Below are 16,320 nucleotides of genomic sequence, written 5' to 3'. Positions count from 1 at the left end.
CAGCATTACTACCACCCACCTCTGGTTACAGAGGGTGGGATGGGAGGATGGCTGCTTGGGTTCGCCCAGCAGTGGACAGAGTCCTCGGCGGACTGGTGGGTCCAGGGTATCATGAGAAGGGGTTACATGATAGAATTCATGGGGCCAGCTCCTCACAGGTTTTTTGTAACCGGGTTACCCTGCTGTCCTCACAAAAGACAGGCAATGCTCACGGCTGTCGATTTGCTTCTTTTAAAGAAGGTTATTATACAGGTTCCGGAGTACCAGAGAGCGAAAGGGTTTTATTCAAACCTATTCTTGGTACAAAAACCAGATGGTTCGTTCAGACCAGTGCTGAACCTCAAGCAGCTAAATCTTCATCTGAGAGTAGATTCCTTTCGGATGGAATCCCTGAAATCGGTCAAAAAATGGCCTGGAGACAGGCCAATTCATGGCATCAATAGGCATCCCTGATGTCTATCTCCACGTTCCGATCTGGGAGGGGCATCAGCCTCTTCTCAGGTTCACAATAGGCACAGCTCACTATCAGTTCAGAGCTCTTCCGTTCGGGCTGGCCATAGCCCCAAGGGTGTTTACAAAAATTATGGCAGTTATGGCGCCACTTCTTCACTCCAGAGGGGTGCAGTTAGTGCCTTATCTGGACGATCTGTTAGTCAAGGCGGCAACAGTTCAGTTGTTGGAACAACATCTTCGCCTTACGGTGAGGGTGCTGGAACAGCACGGCTGGCTCTTGAATATAACAAAGTCACAGATGATCCCTTGTCAAAGAATGATTTTCTTGGGACTAATAATGGACACAGCACGCAGCAGAGTGTTTCTTCCACAGGACAAGATAAGGTTCTTGATGGAGTGGATAAACAAGGTTCTGTCAAGCAAGAAGCTGTCAGTACTCATGTGTATGAAGCTGCTAGGAAAGATGGTGGCATCTTTTGAGACACTGCCATATGGAAGGATCCACTCCAGATGTCTTCAATGGGACATTCTGAGGAAGTGGTCAGGGTCCTTCCTTTGTTTAGAGTGCCAGTGGATGAGGTTATCTCTAGAGGCGAGAAGGTCATTCAGCTGGTGATTATTGGAGGACAACCTAACAAAAGGCAGATCCTTTGCACCGTGGGCTTGGATCCTGGTATCCACAGACGCCAGTCTGAGTGGTTGGGGGGCAGTGGTCCTTCACCTAAGGATACAGGGCCTGTGGTCAGAAAGACAGTGGGATCTTTCCATAAATGTGCTGGAGCTCATGGCCATCTTGAAGGCACTACAGAGAGCTCAGAGTGTTCTACAGGGAAGGCCGATCCGCATCTATTCCGACAATGCCACGGCAGTGTCATACATAAACAAGCAAGGAGGCACCAGGAGTGCAGGAGCGATGAAGGTCACGTTTCAGATTTTTGCCTGGGCAGAAAGAAACGTCCCGGCACTGTCAGCAGTGTTCATCCCAGGGAGACAGAACGTACAGGCAGACTATCTAAGTCGGCACAGGGTTCTATCAGGGGAGTGGGCCTTGCATCCGGAGGTGTTCCAGTTGCTAGTAGACAAGTGGGGACTCCCGGATCGAGACCTGATGGCATCAAGAGCCAACAGGAAAGTCCCAGAGTTCTGCGCAAGAACAAGAGATCCACTGGCAGTGGCAGTGGGCGTCCTAACAATGCCTTGGGACTTCAGGTTAGGTTACCTGTTTCCCCCCATATTAATGATCCCCAGGGTCCTTCGGAGGGTCAGGCAGGGGGATCGACCAGTCATTCTAGTGGCTCCAGCATGGCCACGAAGAGTATGGTTTCCGGAGATTCTTCTGGTGGCAGTAGGTCAAGGTTTTCGGTTGCCCCTACGAAGGAATCTGCTGACCCAGGGACCGTTCTTGCATCAAAATCTGAACCGGCTGAATTTAACGGCATGACTTTTGAATCCAGTCTGTGGAGAGCGAGAGGGTTCTCGGTGGGTGTAGTAGGCACTCTCCTGAATGCCAGGAAGCCAGTTTCGGCCAGGATCTACCACCGCATCTGGCATGGATATATAAAGTGGTGTAAGAAGAGATCTTACAATTCAAAATCCTTTTGTCTGGCTCGATTTCTCGCCTTCTTACAGTGTGGTTTAGAGGCGGGTCTTAAGCTGGGAACCTTAAAGGTTCAGGTGTCAGCATTGTCAGTGTATTTCCACAGACGGCTGGCGGAGATTCCGGATGTTAAAACTTTCCTACAGGAAGTGCTTCACATCCAGCCGCCCTACGTACATCCGACGGATCCTTGGGATCATAATCTGGTCCTTAGCATGTTGCAGGAGCCTCCCTTTGAACCTCTACTCTCAGCAGAGTTGCAGTTCTTGACCTGGAAGACAGTCTTCCTGCTTGCTATTGCCTCGGCTAGAAGGAACGGAAACAAATAAATGTTTGGACGTAGTGAGGGCAATATGTATATATGTTAAGAGATCTGCAAAGATACGTAAGACAGATTCTCTATTTGTATTATTTGACTTTTCTAGGAGAGGATGGTCAGCATCTAAGCAAACTATGGCCAGATGGCTTACCCTGACTATTAGGGAGGCTTATGTTCGTATTAATCTTCCTCTGCCGAAGGGTATTGTTGCCCATTCTACCCGTTCGGTTGGGGCGTCTTGGGCGGCACGGAATGGAGCCTCAGCGGACCAGCTATGCAGAGCAGCCACCTGGTCCTCGGTCCATACCTTTACGAAATTTTACCAATTTAATGTATTTGCGTCTGGGGACGCCTCCTTCGGCCGTAGTGTTCTACGTGCGAGGAGATCAGAGCGGTCCCAACCTTCAGAGGATTGCTTTAGTAAGTCCCCATGGTTAAGCAGTGTCCCCCAGATGGATGAAAGAGAAAACAGGATTTATACTTACGATAAATCTCTTTCTCTGATTCCATCTGGGGGACACTGCGATCCCCCCCTTCTCGTTTTTTTTTTTCTCTTTCCTCTCCCCCCTCTTTTTGAGTGGTGCATCTTGGTTGATTGGCCTATCGTCCTAGGGCTTTGGTAATCAAACTGAGGTATGTGGGGAATTGGTGGGGGGGATATGCCTGTCAGCAGAAAAAAGTTAACTGTTTAGGTGCCAGACTCGTGTCTTCCTTACTCAACCCCATGGTTAAGCAGTGTCCCCCAGATGGAATCAGAGAAAGAGATTTATCATAAGTATAAATCCTGTTTTTTCATATAACCAGTAAAATGAATGTGAAACTAGTTACATGCTGTTTCTGTAAGGTTCTAGTCATGTGATGGTGGCCAGGGCCGGATTTACCTCTAGGCAACCTAGGCACCTGCCTAGGGCCTAGCGGTTCTCGGGGGGCCCAGCTGGGGGGGGGACAAGAGAAGAAAAAAAAAGTTTTTTAAAAAAAATGGCCCCTCCCCCGACTCGCGGCACCCCCGCGCGAGTCGGAGGAGTGGGAGAGGGTTCCGCAGGACTGGGGAGGGGCTACTGTGTAGGCTGGTCTCCACCCTCCCTCCTCTGTGCTGCCTGATGTGTGTCACATGGGACGTCCCATGTGTGAAGGGGATGCACAGAAGACTGCACAGCTCCTAGATGTAAAAAGGTAAGTTGGGGAAAGGGTAGGGTAGTATATTAATTGTCTGGGTGTATTATGTGTGTGTGAGGGGCTATTGTCTGTGTGTATTATGTGTGTGTGTGAGGGGCCATTGTCTGAATGTATTATGTGTGAAAAAAAATATAATGCTATGGATTGTTTCAGGGAGGCGGGGGGGGGGGTGGGGGGGCTGGGGGGAGGCGGGGGCAAATCAATAACTTGCCTAGGGCACCATGAGGTCTAAATCCGGCTCTGATGGTATCTGTAGCTCCATGATTGGTTCATCTTTTTTACTTGATTGTACTTGGACTGACCTACCAGGCGTGTTTTTTTTCTGTCATATCTCATGTCAATCAGGATCAGTTAACACAGTTATTTGTTTCCTTGAATTTAAGATATTTGTAAGATTTTGAACTTTGGATTGATTTACTGTAGTTGTTTCTAATGGATAATGTGACTGGATCACATATAAATAACTTATGGTATAAACTTATTTAAAGGAAATAGCGCAGGGCGCTTATTTATATAATTGCACATGCATTTATATTTGATATTGTGTATATTTTGGTAAATGAAATCTTTAATTTCTGAGACCAGGGAAAGAAAATTCATTTTTTCTGTTTTAACCTTTCTAAAGGAAATGTATTATTTCTTAAGGTATCTCATACAATAAGCTTTTGTGGATGGAAGTCTTTTGTGTATTGTGATGTGGGGAAATGGCTTGTTTGGGGTTTGTGATGTTCTCTGGGAATGTGTATGCTGAACTGTCTGAAGAAAGGCCACATGCTAATTAGATCTTTTGATGTGTGAGGGTCCAACATTGAAGGCAGTAGGGTTTAATTAAGACTGGTTCCTAGATTTTCTGCATCTGAAAACCAGATGCAGGACATCACAGCATTTCTAAAATTTCATATATAAGTGTAAATATTGTTGGCTTTGCAATGCATGTAATTCTATGTTTTGGTAAACAGGTTACATCCTGATTCCAAAAATAGCTCAGACCTCGAGTGGGCTGGCTTACCCAGAGAGGCTTTGTTCATATGTGTATAAAAACAGCATTGTTTTGTATTAAAAGTTGATCTTCTGATTTCATCTGACCTGATCACTGGTACTTTAACCAGTGTTAGAGCAAATAAACATCACTTGCTTCAAAGACCTGCTTGAAAATATCTTCCATGCTGAAAATCCTGTGACCTATAGATTAGACCCAAAATCTAATCCGTTCCCGGCTGTTTCTGAGGTTTGGACCCAGCTTTTCCGGTACTACCGTTCTGCCTGCTACCCAGCAGCCCTGGTCAGTGTGATAGGCCAGGGGGGATCCCTCCACAGCAACCCTGATCCATAGTAGGAGGTCAGGTGTACCAGCCCAGGTACACCAGCAAGGGGGTACCCTAGCAGTGACAGTTACCCAGAAGAAACCCGGTACTGGATGCCGGATAAGGAGTCCAGTGGTGGCAGCATTATAAGCCCCTCCTTCTGCGGCAAGAGGGCGCACTTGGGATAACGTAAGGGAACAGTGGCAAAGTAAGCCCAGGCAGTTCCCAGCAGCGACAGGGTGGCATAGGCGGTCCATCCTGTCACAGATTTCTGGTGGCAAGCAGCGGCATAACCGCAGGTAGCTTTTCATGCACCAGTCAGGAGAGCTGAGTTATTCAGGGGAGGAATAACTGCAGCCAGGAGAACGCACAGGATGTCGAAGTACAGTAAAATGTCCAAGGCGGACCTTGATATACTGTGCCAAACAAGGAAGCTAGAAATTCCTTACACAGCAACAAGGAGCAAAATGAAAAAGGCGCTGAGAGCCTGGGATGCGCAGTACGGGTCAGCAGATGAGGAAGCTGACAGTGACCTGAAGGAGACATTAACTTCACACCTAGAGGTACCTGCAGTAACATCCCAGAACACAGCACCTGTTTCCAGCAACAGTCCCCTCCCACAGTGATGCAAGTTGATGAGGGTAACTTTTCTGTACTAATGCAGACGCTGGGGTCCCTGGGAGACAAAACAACTAAGGCGGAGCGGTTGCTTATTATCAAGTTGTGGGGCAATCGGTGGACAGGGAGTCATAGGCGGTCCATCCTGTCACAGATAAGATAAGTTGCATTATATAAGTATACACACTGGGATACATTTAATGCTAGTCACACCTGTTATGTTACACATGGTTCATACTACAAGTCCCAGCATTCCATTGTAATGACCAGACTTAACTCAAGACATAATGTGCGTTTTCTGTTTGTATTCAGAGTTTAAGTTTCATTATCAGGTGTGAGAAATACATTAAGATAAAGGGAGAATTGTATACACTGTGTTGAAAGATGACACTTTAAATTCATGTTAGATGCATGTAAACTTTACAGAAATGTAAAAAAGCTGCTGTTGGAAGTTGAGAAAGCTACTATCTATAAATCAGAAAAAAGTTGGATATCTGAACTTCATACATATAGAAGTGAGTTTGGCACCACAATCTTCCTGCATCAGTGTGACATCAATGTGAGTCTGACATCAATATTCTGTGCTGCTGGGAACCCTACTCCTTCTACAATATAACTATCAGTCTGTGGCTTCCTGCTGACTCCATTCCCCTCCTCACATCATGTCACTGCCCCTGTCACATGCAGTCCTGTCCTCACTGACACATCACTCATCTCCTGATATACTCTGTGCTGCTGGGGACCCTGCTCCATCCACTAAATAACTCTGTCTGTGGCTTCCTGCTGCCTCCATTCCCCTCCTCACATCATGTCACTGCCCCTGTCACATGCAGCCCTGTCCTCACTAACACATCACTCATCTCCTGATATACTCTGTGCTGCTGGAGGACCCTGCTCCTTCCACTATATAACTCTCAGTCTGTGGCTTCCTGCTGCCTCCATTCCCCTCCTCACATCATGTCACTGCCCCTGTCACATGCAGCCCTGTCCTCACTGACACATCACTCATCTCCTGATATACTCTGTGCTGCTGGGGACCCTACTCCTTCCACTATATAACTCTCAGTCTGTGGCTTCCTGCTGCCTCCATTCCTCTCCTCACATCATGTCACTGCCCCTGTCACATGCAGCCCTGACTTCAATAACATAAACACACAAGTGGACAGGTCACAACAACCTCCCACAAAATCAGCACATTCATATCTTGAAATACTCTGTGCTGCTGTGAACATTCAGATTTTCTGAATAGCTGCAAAACTGGGTAAAAAGCAGAAGAGCAAGAAATAAAGATTAAATACAATAAGGTGCACATTCATTTTTTCAAAAAATGCAAAATATTTTTTATCTTACAGACCTAATATATAAGCTCTTAATAAATTCTCATCTTATCTATCTTAACATATGGTATAATTAGGTATTTTCTTGTATTTAGGTGACGCTCTGGTGAATAAGATACTGTTGGATAAACATGGGCACAACCTGACTCCAGAACTGAAAGGTGAATAAATCTTTGAATGTTTAGAACAGTGAAATATTGCAACCCTGAGATATTTGTATTGAGTCGTTAGTTAATAACTATTGATCTACATCATAATGGTTTATACAGTGTGTTTTAGGTATGATGGTTCAGTTCCCTAGTTCATGTACAGATTACTGGACTTACAGGTATTACCAGCATATGGAAGCAGAATGTTTCAGTAAGGTTCAGGTGTCTATGAATTACAGTGTTCTGTGATCAGCTAAACATTTTGAATATGGAGCCCGGAAGTTTTGTAGACAATTTTGGAAAAAGAAAAGAGCCAATGAAAATGCAGACATTCATCACATGGGCTCAGTAACTTTCATATCTGCCAGTTCTTCATCACATACAGCCTTTGAAAAAAATTATGCATATAGCATGACACATCTAATACATATGTTATCTAAGAAGGAGCTGCCACTGCAAACAGAAAATCGTGGTTTTGGGATTATTTTGGGGGGATTTTATTTTAAACGTACATATACACTCAGTAGCCACTTTATTATATACACCTTTCTAGTACAGGGTAGGACCCCTCTATGCCCCCTGCACAGACTGCTTTTTTCATGGCATGGATTCAACAAGGTGCTGGAAATATTCCTTACAGAGTCTGGTCCATGGTGACATGATAGCATCACGCAGATTTGTTGGATACACATTCATGCTGCAAATTGCCGGTTCCACCACATCCCAAAGGTGCTCTATTTGATTGGGAGGTGGTAATTTTGGAGGCCATTGGAGTACATTGAACTGACTGTCATGTTCATTGAACTAAGTTGAGATGAGATCTGCCTTGTAACATGGTCCATTATATTGTTGGAAGTAGCCATTAGAAGCACATGGTCAGCAACAATACTCAGATAGGCTATAGCATTTAAACAATGCTTAATTGGGATTCGGGGCATAACGCGTGCAAGAAAACATTCCTCACCATTAAACCACCACCACCTTACACTGTTGACACCAGACAAGATGGATCCATGGATTCATGCTGTTTATGCCAAATTCGAACACTAGCATCTGGATGTTGCAGCAGAAATTGAGATTCATCAGACCAGTTCCATTCTTCATAGAGATGGTCACTGACCCCCGTGTTTTGGTTCTGGATTCGGTTTTGGATCTGGATTACTGTCGTGTTTTGGTTTTGGTTTTGGTTTTGCAAAACCGCCATTGCGTTTTTTGGTTTTGGTTTTGTTTGGTTTTGTTTTGCTATTTTTTTGGAAAATCCATGTTTTTGGGCCTAAAATAACCCAATTTAGTGCTTCAACTGTTTTAGAGACAAGTAATCTAATTGTTGAGGTAATAAATCATCCAAAAAAACAGTTTAATTCTTCGTTAGTAGGCCTATTCTACACACAAAACAGATTGTCTTCCTCTCCATCTATGCATATTGGCAATGCAGCCATGGTCTTTGAATGTATATTACACCCTACACTTATAGTTAAATATGTAAAGAAATGGAAAAAGCCAGTTTGGTTTCTGTCTTTCTAGGACCCCCTCCACTTGTATAAAATACTAAAAAATTCAGCCATTATAGACTGTACAATATTAATTGACATGGAGAAAGACAGTTTGGTTTCTGTCTCTCTAGGCCCCCCTCCACTTGTATAAAATACCAAAAAATTCAGCCATTATAGACTGTACAATATTAATTGACATGGAGAAAGACAGTTTGGTTTCTGTCTCTCTAGGCCCCCCTCCACTTGTATAAAATACCAAAAAATTCAGCCATTATAGACTGTACAATATTAATTGACATGGAGAAAGACAGTTTGGTTTCTGTCTCTCTAGGCCCCCCTCCACTTGTATAAAATACCAAAAAATTCAGCCATTATAGACTGTACAATATTAATTGACATGGAGAAAGACAGTTTGGTTTCTGTCTCTCTAGGCCCCCCTCCACTTGTATAAAATACCAAAAAATTCAGCCATTATAGACTGTACAATATTAATTGACATGGAGAAAGACAGTTTGGTTTCTGTCTCTCTAGGCCCCCCTCCACTTGTATAAAATACCAAAAAATTCAGCCATTATAGACTGTACAATATTAATTGACATGGAGAAAGCCAGTTTGGTTTCTGTCTCTCTAGGCCCCCCTCCACTTGTATAAAATACTACAAAATTCTGCCATTATAGACTGTACAATATTAATTGACATGGAGAAAGCCAGTTTGGTTTCTGTCTCTCTAGGCCCCCCTCCACTTGTATAAAATACTAAAAAATTCAGCCATTATAGACTGTACAATATTAATTGACATGGAGAAAGACAGTTTGGTTTCTGTCTCTCTAGGCCCCCCTCCACTTGTATAAAATACCAAAAAATTCAGCCATTATAGACTGTACAATATTAATTGACATGGAGAAAGCCAGTTTGGTTTCTGTCTCTCTAGGCCCCCCTCCACTTGTATAAAATACCCAAAAATTCAGCCATTATAGACTGTACAATATTATGAAAAATGGACAAAGCCAGTTTAGGGTCACTCTGTCTATGACACCCTACCCTTAAGGATAAATTGCCCTAACAGCAGCCTTTCAAGATGGTATATGATATGGAAATGCCACAAGTCCCTTTCCTCTTTGGGGGTAGATTGCACCCTACACTTACATAGAAAGTTTTAAAAAGATGTTATCGGCATCATCTTCAGCTTAATCTTCACCCTCATCGGTGTGTACGTCATCATCACAGACTATCAATTCATCGCCGATTGAATCCGCCATTAGAGAACAGTCAGTGCTTGGATGTCTTGGATGGTGAAGGCCTTCCTCGTGGAAGATGTAGTTCATTTTTATAAACATCATTTTCTCCACATTTTTGGGAAGTAACCTACGGCGATCACTGACTAAGTTCCCTGCTGTGCTGAACACTCGTTCAGAGTACACACTGGAGGGTGGGCAGCTTAGGTATTGCAAAGCAAGTTTGTACATGGGTTTCCAAATGGCCTGCTTTTCTTCCCAGTAAGGAAAGGGACTGTCTGACATTTCCATATCAACTACCTCTTGAAAGTAATCCTCCACCATCCCTTGCATGTTTATACTCATATTGGATGGAGTTATGGGCAAAGTGACACATTTTTTTGAAAAATCCTTCAAACCAGCCCAGATGTTAAATTGTTCTGGTCTGCCCCCTGTGTCTTCCCTGCTTCTTTTTTGGAAATTTAATTTTTTACGAGCAACAGCTTGAGAAAGTAAAGGAGGACACATCGTCAAGCCGAGGCCCAGTTCAGCGGCCAACTTGCTGAGCAATAGCTCCTTGCAAAAGTTCACATCTCGCTCATTTACAAGTAAAGACTCAATGTAGGTTTTAAACCTTGGATCAAGCACAGTGGCCAAAACGTACTGATCCGAGTTCAAGATCTTAATAACTCGAGGATCATTGTGAAGCGAATTAAGTACTTGATCGACAAGGCCAACATACTTTGCTGAATTGCTTGCTTTCAGCTCCTCCTTCATTTTCTCAAGCTGCTTTTCCAATAGTCTAATTAAAGGAATGCCTTGGCTCAAACTAGCAGAGTCTGCACTGACCTCACATGTCACAACTTCAAATGGTTTCAGCACCTTGCACAGCACTGAAAGGATTCCCCACTGTGCAAGAGTGAAATACATCCCCCCTCCTTTCCCAATGTCATGACTTGTGCAATATGCTTGGATGGCTTTGCGCTGTTCCTCCATCCTCTGAAGCATGTACAGGGTGGAATTCCACCGAGTTACCACCTCTTGCTTAAGTTGGTGGCAGGGCAAGTTAAACTGCTCTTGGAGCTGCTGTAATCTCCTACATGCTGTGGCTGAATGCCTGAAATGGCCTGAAATTTTACGGGCCACCGAAAGCATCTCCTGCACCTCACGGTTATTTCGTAGGAAGCTCTGCACCACCAAGTTGATGGTGTGAGCAAAACAGGGAATATGTTGGAAATCACCCAGCTTTAATGCTCGCACTATATTGTTGGCGTTATCTGAAATTACATACCCTGGGGAGAGTCCGAGTGGTATAAGCCATGCATCAATCACATCTCTCAGTTTGCGTAACAAATTGTCAGCCGTATGCCTGTTAGTGAAGCCGGTGATACAAAGAGTGGCCTGCCTGTGACAAATGTTACATAGTGGTGTACATGCTGCTGCTGGTGAAGGTGAATGACCAACCCAGTGGGCTGTCACAGTCATATAGTCTTTGGTTTGGCCACTTCCACTTGTCCACATATCTGTGGTTAAGTGAACAGTGGGCAGAATGGCATTTTTCAGCGCAATCTCTACATTTTTACACACTTTTTGGTATAGTTGTGGAATAGCTTTACGGGAGAAATGGTGTCGCGATGGAATTCTGTAACGCGGACACAAAACCTCAATTAACTGTGAAAAACCAGCTGCGTTTATTGTGGAGATTGGACGCAGATCTAACACTAACATTGCAGCCATGGCGTCTGTGATTCGCTTGGCGACTGGGTGACTGCTGTCATATTTGCTTCCCCTCGCAAATGATTGTTTCACAGTTAATTGCTGAAATGTAGGACTGCTCATTTTATTAACCTGCCTCTGGGATGACGATTCACCCCCAGCAGCAGCAACAGCAGCAGCAGGACTAACGCTTTCTTCAGAGGAATCAATAATAGTGCCGGAGTCATCCAGCCTTAAGTGGGATGCCGGGCTAACTCCGAGCGCTACTGAGGATATTGATGAGGATGGTGTGGTGGGTGTATTTTGTAGCCGTCGGTATGTCGGTGAGGGGAGGGTCTTAGCTGATGAGGGAGTGCTTGTATTTTTTTGGGAAGAACTTTCAGCTTTTCCCAACACTTTGCCATGAACTCTCGTTAAATGGCGTAACATAGACGAGGTTCCAAGATGGTTAAGGTCACTCCCTCGACTGACTGTGGCTTGACATACACTACAAATGGCTATACAATTGTTGTCTGGATTTGGGTAGAAATAATTCCACACATAAGAAGTGGATTTTTTTGTTTTATGCCCAGGCATGACAATGGCCTTTTTCTTGTCACGTGCCAGAACTGCTGCCACTGGTGCAGGACTTACACAAACAACCTCATCCTCATCAACATCCTCATTAGCGCCCTCGTCGCCTACACAAATCTCCCCCTCATCCTCTTCTAATTCCAAAGTGGCATCCTCAATTTGGGTATCACCGGCTACACTCGGGCTATTTAAGGCACACATCAGCAGAATGCTCACGATTAGACATCCCACTGTTGGATGGACTCTCCACAGGGATTGTTGTCATTTGTGAATCAGAGCAAATATTCTCCTGTAATGCCTCACTGTTATCTTGCAGCTCGGCTTTGACGCGTAACAGTAGTTGTGCACCAATTGTAGGCTGGGTAACTTTTTGGGATCTGCCACTAATAGCCAAAGGTGAAGGCCTCATTCTCTCTTTGCCACTGCGTGTGTAGAATGGCATGCTTGCAATTTTTTTTTATCGTCACTTAACTTTTGCTCAGTTACACTTCTTTTTCGCTTCAATACAGTAAATTTTTTTTGGGTTTTTGTTTTTTGCACTAATTTGGAAACACTGTTGTTTGACATCGCCTTGGCCAGATGACGTACTGGGAACACTAACATCAGGACTGGTGACAGAACCTGGTTGCTCATTCAGATCATATGTGGACTGCTTTGAATCCATTCTGAGCGCAAACCACTGGGGAGTGCTAAAAATTATTTGGTAGATACTGCTGACAGATATGACTTTTGACAGCCAGAAATATTAATGCACAATTAGGGAGGACACCCCAAAAGCACTGAGGAGTGCTAAAAATTATTTAGTAGATACTGCTGACAGATATGACTTTTGACAGCCAGAAATATTAATGCACAATTAGGGAGGACACCCCAAAAGCACTGAGGAGTGCTAAAAATTATTTAGATACTGCTGACAGATATGACTTTTGACAGCCAGAAATATTAATGCACAATTAGGGAGGACACCCCAAAAGCACTGAGGAGTGCTAAAAATTATTTAGTAGATACTGCTGACAGATATGACTTTTGACAGCCAGAAATATTTATGCACAATTATGGGGGACGCCCCAAAAGCGCTGGGGAGTGCCAAATATGAAGAAAAAATAATAAACCTCTATCCTCCTCTCTGCACTAGCGATTTTGATTAGAGCAATTGCAAGAACAATATTGTATTCTCTGTCCCTGCTCTAATTAGCCTATGACTACACCCTGCTCTCTCCCTCTGTCAAATGGCGATGGATTGCTGTGGAGGCATGTATTTATAAAGTTGAAGTATCGCGAGAACCGAGCCCCGAGATCCGACGACGTCACAATGACGTTCGGCCTCGATTTGGATTCGGAACGGGCGGGAGAGTACCGAGCTGCTCAGCTCGGTACTCGGATACCCAAAGTTCGGGTGGGTTCGGTTCTCGGAGAACCGGACCCGCCCATCTCTAATTCTTCAGTTGTCCACTTTTTCAACAAGGTTCAATGTGCTGTGGATTCAGATATGCTCTTCTGCACACTGATATAACACATGGTTATTTGTGTTATTGTTACCTTCCTGTCAGCTGGAACCAGTCTGGATATCCTCCTCTGACTTCTCTCATTAACAAGGCTTTTTCGGACACAGAAGTGCAGCTCACTGGATGTGTTTTGTTTTGCTCATTATTCTCTATAAAGTCTAGAGATTGTGGTGTGTGAAAATCCCATGAGTTCAGCCGTTTCTGAGATACCCGAACCATCTAATCTAGTACAACAAATCATTCCACTGTAAAAACCACTTAGATCACATTTCTTCACCACAGCTGAACCTCTTGACCATGTCTGCATGCTTTTATGCATTGAGTTGCTGCCACATGATTGGCTGATTAGATATTTAGTTAGCGAGCAGGTGTACCTAATAAAGTGGCCACTGAGTGTATTTTATGTAAGTGGCCAAGCAGGTATGTCTGTACAAAATGTCAGTACAGGTTATCAGGGAACAACCTCTGAAGCTCTGAGACTATATGTGATCCTTCCTCTGTGCAATATGTGACTGGCACTGAGGATGGAGCTTATCAATGTATGACTGGAAACAGAAAGTATCTCTGTGATAAATAAAGGGTTATCACTTTGTAAAGTATCTCTGTGCACTGTATGATTGGAGATGAATGCCACATATCTCCTACATCCCACCACACACAGTGTCGGACTGGGGCATGAAGGGCCCACTGGGGAAATCAATAGTAAGGGGCCCAAGTAATAACATGTACTGCTACGCAACGTGAAGTGGCCAGTCCACAGCGGGTGAGAATAGCGCTTGGCTACATTGCTTAAATGAAAAATATGATAAGATTTCCCATGTTCAATGAAATATACAATTAGATGTATTATTGTGTGATTTTTTTTCTGAACAGTAAATTTCAATGTAAGCATAAGTAAAAATGCCCTGTAAACCCAGACCTAGTGCAGACACAGACTGAGAGATGCAGATAGATTTGTAAGGACCCGCGAGGAGATGTGCCTCACAGGGCGACTAACTCCTGGTACCTAGGAACTTACCACGATTCGCGTGGATGACTGGACCCTACCCCTGTCCCAGATCGGGAAGCTCTCCGTACGCTCGCTGGTATCGCCCTAGGAAGAGAAACAGAGCGTTAACCCAGGCCTATCAGTAAATGGCTGTACGAGACTACGGCAATGAACACAGACACTCTTGGTCAAGCTCACTTGCCGCCTCCTCGCTTTACTCTTGCCAAGGCGCGGGGAACTACAGGCACTTGAGACCAGGAACAGTCCCGCCTCAAGTACCTCGCACACCTCTCGGTGAGGGCCTTATCGAAAGGGGGAATCAAGCGTGATACTCACCGGGACACTCCCACTTCCGATCCTGTTCTCCTGCTCCTCCCCGACACCTGCGGATGATAAGGAACACACAGCCTCCCTCTGCGCTATCAGTGAGACTAAGGTGTACACCCACAACACTACTAACTACAACAAGCGACCCGACCCTAACAACTCTCTAATGGTCGGCAACGCAACTAGATTAAACAACTAAATTACTAACTAGGTGTGGTGTACTAACGGGAACTACTCACTACGCACTACGGGGAACACCAGCCGGTGTTCACGGACTACTCCGGAGGGCGGTTCCTAACCCCCTCACCCAGGTCGTAACCAAGAAGACTGTCTTCTTGCTATGGGGTCACCCACGGATCCTAAGGACCGGCTGCACAAGGCCCGACTGAGGCTCACTGGAACAGCACACTAACCTGGGCGTCGACTGCCTCACGGAACAGCCGATCGTAACTCAACCGCCCGACTGCCTCCACCCAGGTATCGAACACGTGTCCATCCACCCGGAACCACCAGAGAACCTGCACGGAACTCGGGCTTGGGACATTTAACCAGAACCACGGGCCGACCCTGGAACTGAATCAAGCTGTGCTGCACTGGCACTGAGTCACCCCCTCTGGAAATCAGCGTGACCCCAGGGACCGACGGGAAGACTACGTGTGCTCTCCCCTAGCTATGTGTACAAGCTGGTAACTACACTTATCCCCACAGTGCAGGTTAGTACAGGATAACACAGGAGACAGGAGCCTACCTTTAATGGGGGCCTGATGTCTTGCACCTGGAAACAATTATGTAGCACACCAAAAATATAGTATACAAGCAATACTCACCGCACAGACAGAATAAAAACAGTAATACAGTATTTTGCCAGCTACTCACCAGAGTACACAGCTGCTAGCCAACCAGCCGGTTGCTACAGCACCAACAGGAGCCTTTTGCTCTACTATACCTCCTACTCTCAGTGTACTCACCTCACACAGGACCGCACCCTACACTCACAGGGCTCTCGCCTCTGATACACCAAGGCCTTATGCCTCTAACTAGGGCCTTGTGCCCTGTTCTCCCAGGGGACACTAGCTCCTGCCTAACTAGGCCTTGTGGCCTTCCTCACTATGGCCTCTAGGCCACTAACTAACTATAAGGGCTTTGTGCCCTTGTACACTTTGGGCTCATAGCCCCTACTTAGCTAACTAAGGGCCTTGTGCCCTATAAACACTTTATGGCCTACTGGCCCTCTACCTAACTGTTAAGGGCCTATTGCCCAGTTCCCTGGGCCTTGTGCCCCTAATTGATGCCCCACGGGCCTTGTGCCCTACTGTGGCCGCTGGCCTTGTGCCCGAGTGTATAAGGTAGGTAGAGACTGCAGGCAGGGACCCGGAAGAGGTGGTGCCCCAGAAGGGCCTTACCTGTTCCCTGGCCTTCGGGGATTTTCTCCGGGCTCTTTCCCCTCTGCCACCACTTCAAAGCTCTGCCGCCGGCTTCTTATCTTGAGCCTGACGGTCTTCAGGTGGTAGAGGCGCTCTTAGCCCTGACAAGGGCTCTCTACCACCGCTG

The 16,320-nt window shown here is 45.3% G+C and overlaps 2 protein-coding genes across 4 annotated transcripts in view; one reads left to right on the top strand and one right to left on the bottom strand.

Annotated features, from left to right (window-relative positions):
- Positions 1-16,320, bottom strand: part of LOC142108564 (uncharacterized) — a 625,828-nt gene that overhangs the window by 442,956 nt on the left and 166,552 nt on the right. The gene's annotated exons all lie outside the window — the stretch shown is intronic.
- LOC142108401 (NACHT, LRR and PYD domains-containing protein 12-like) overlaps positions 964-16,320 on the top strand; it is a 133,298-nt gene continuing 117,941 nt past the window's right edge. The window contains exons 1-2 of the mRNA XM_075192024.1: positions 964-2,020; positions 6,900-6,965. Of these exons, the coding sequence (XP_075048125.1) occupies positions 964-2,020; positions 6,900-6,965 (1,123 nt within the window). The remainder of the gene's footprint in view (positions 2,021-6,899; positions 6,966-16,320) is intronic.

The sequence above is a fragment of the Mixophyes fleayi genome, chromosome 12 (assembly GCF_038048845.1).
Source record: "Mixophyes fleayi isolate aMixFle1 chromosome 12, aMixFle1.hap1, whole genome shotgun sequence".
NCBI classification, from domain to species: Eukaryota; Metazoa; Chordata; class Amphibia; order Anura; family Limnodynastidae; genus Mixophyes; species Mixophyes fleayi.
The sequence above is the reverse complement of the archived record's forward strand: the minus strand, read 5'-3'. Positions and strand labels throughout refer to the sequence as shown.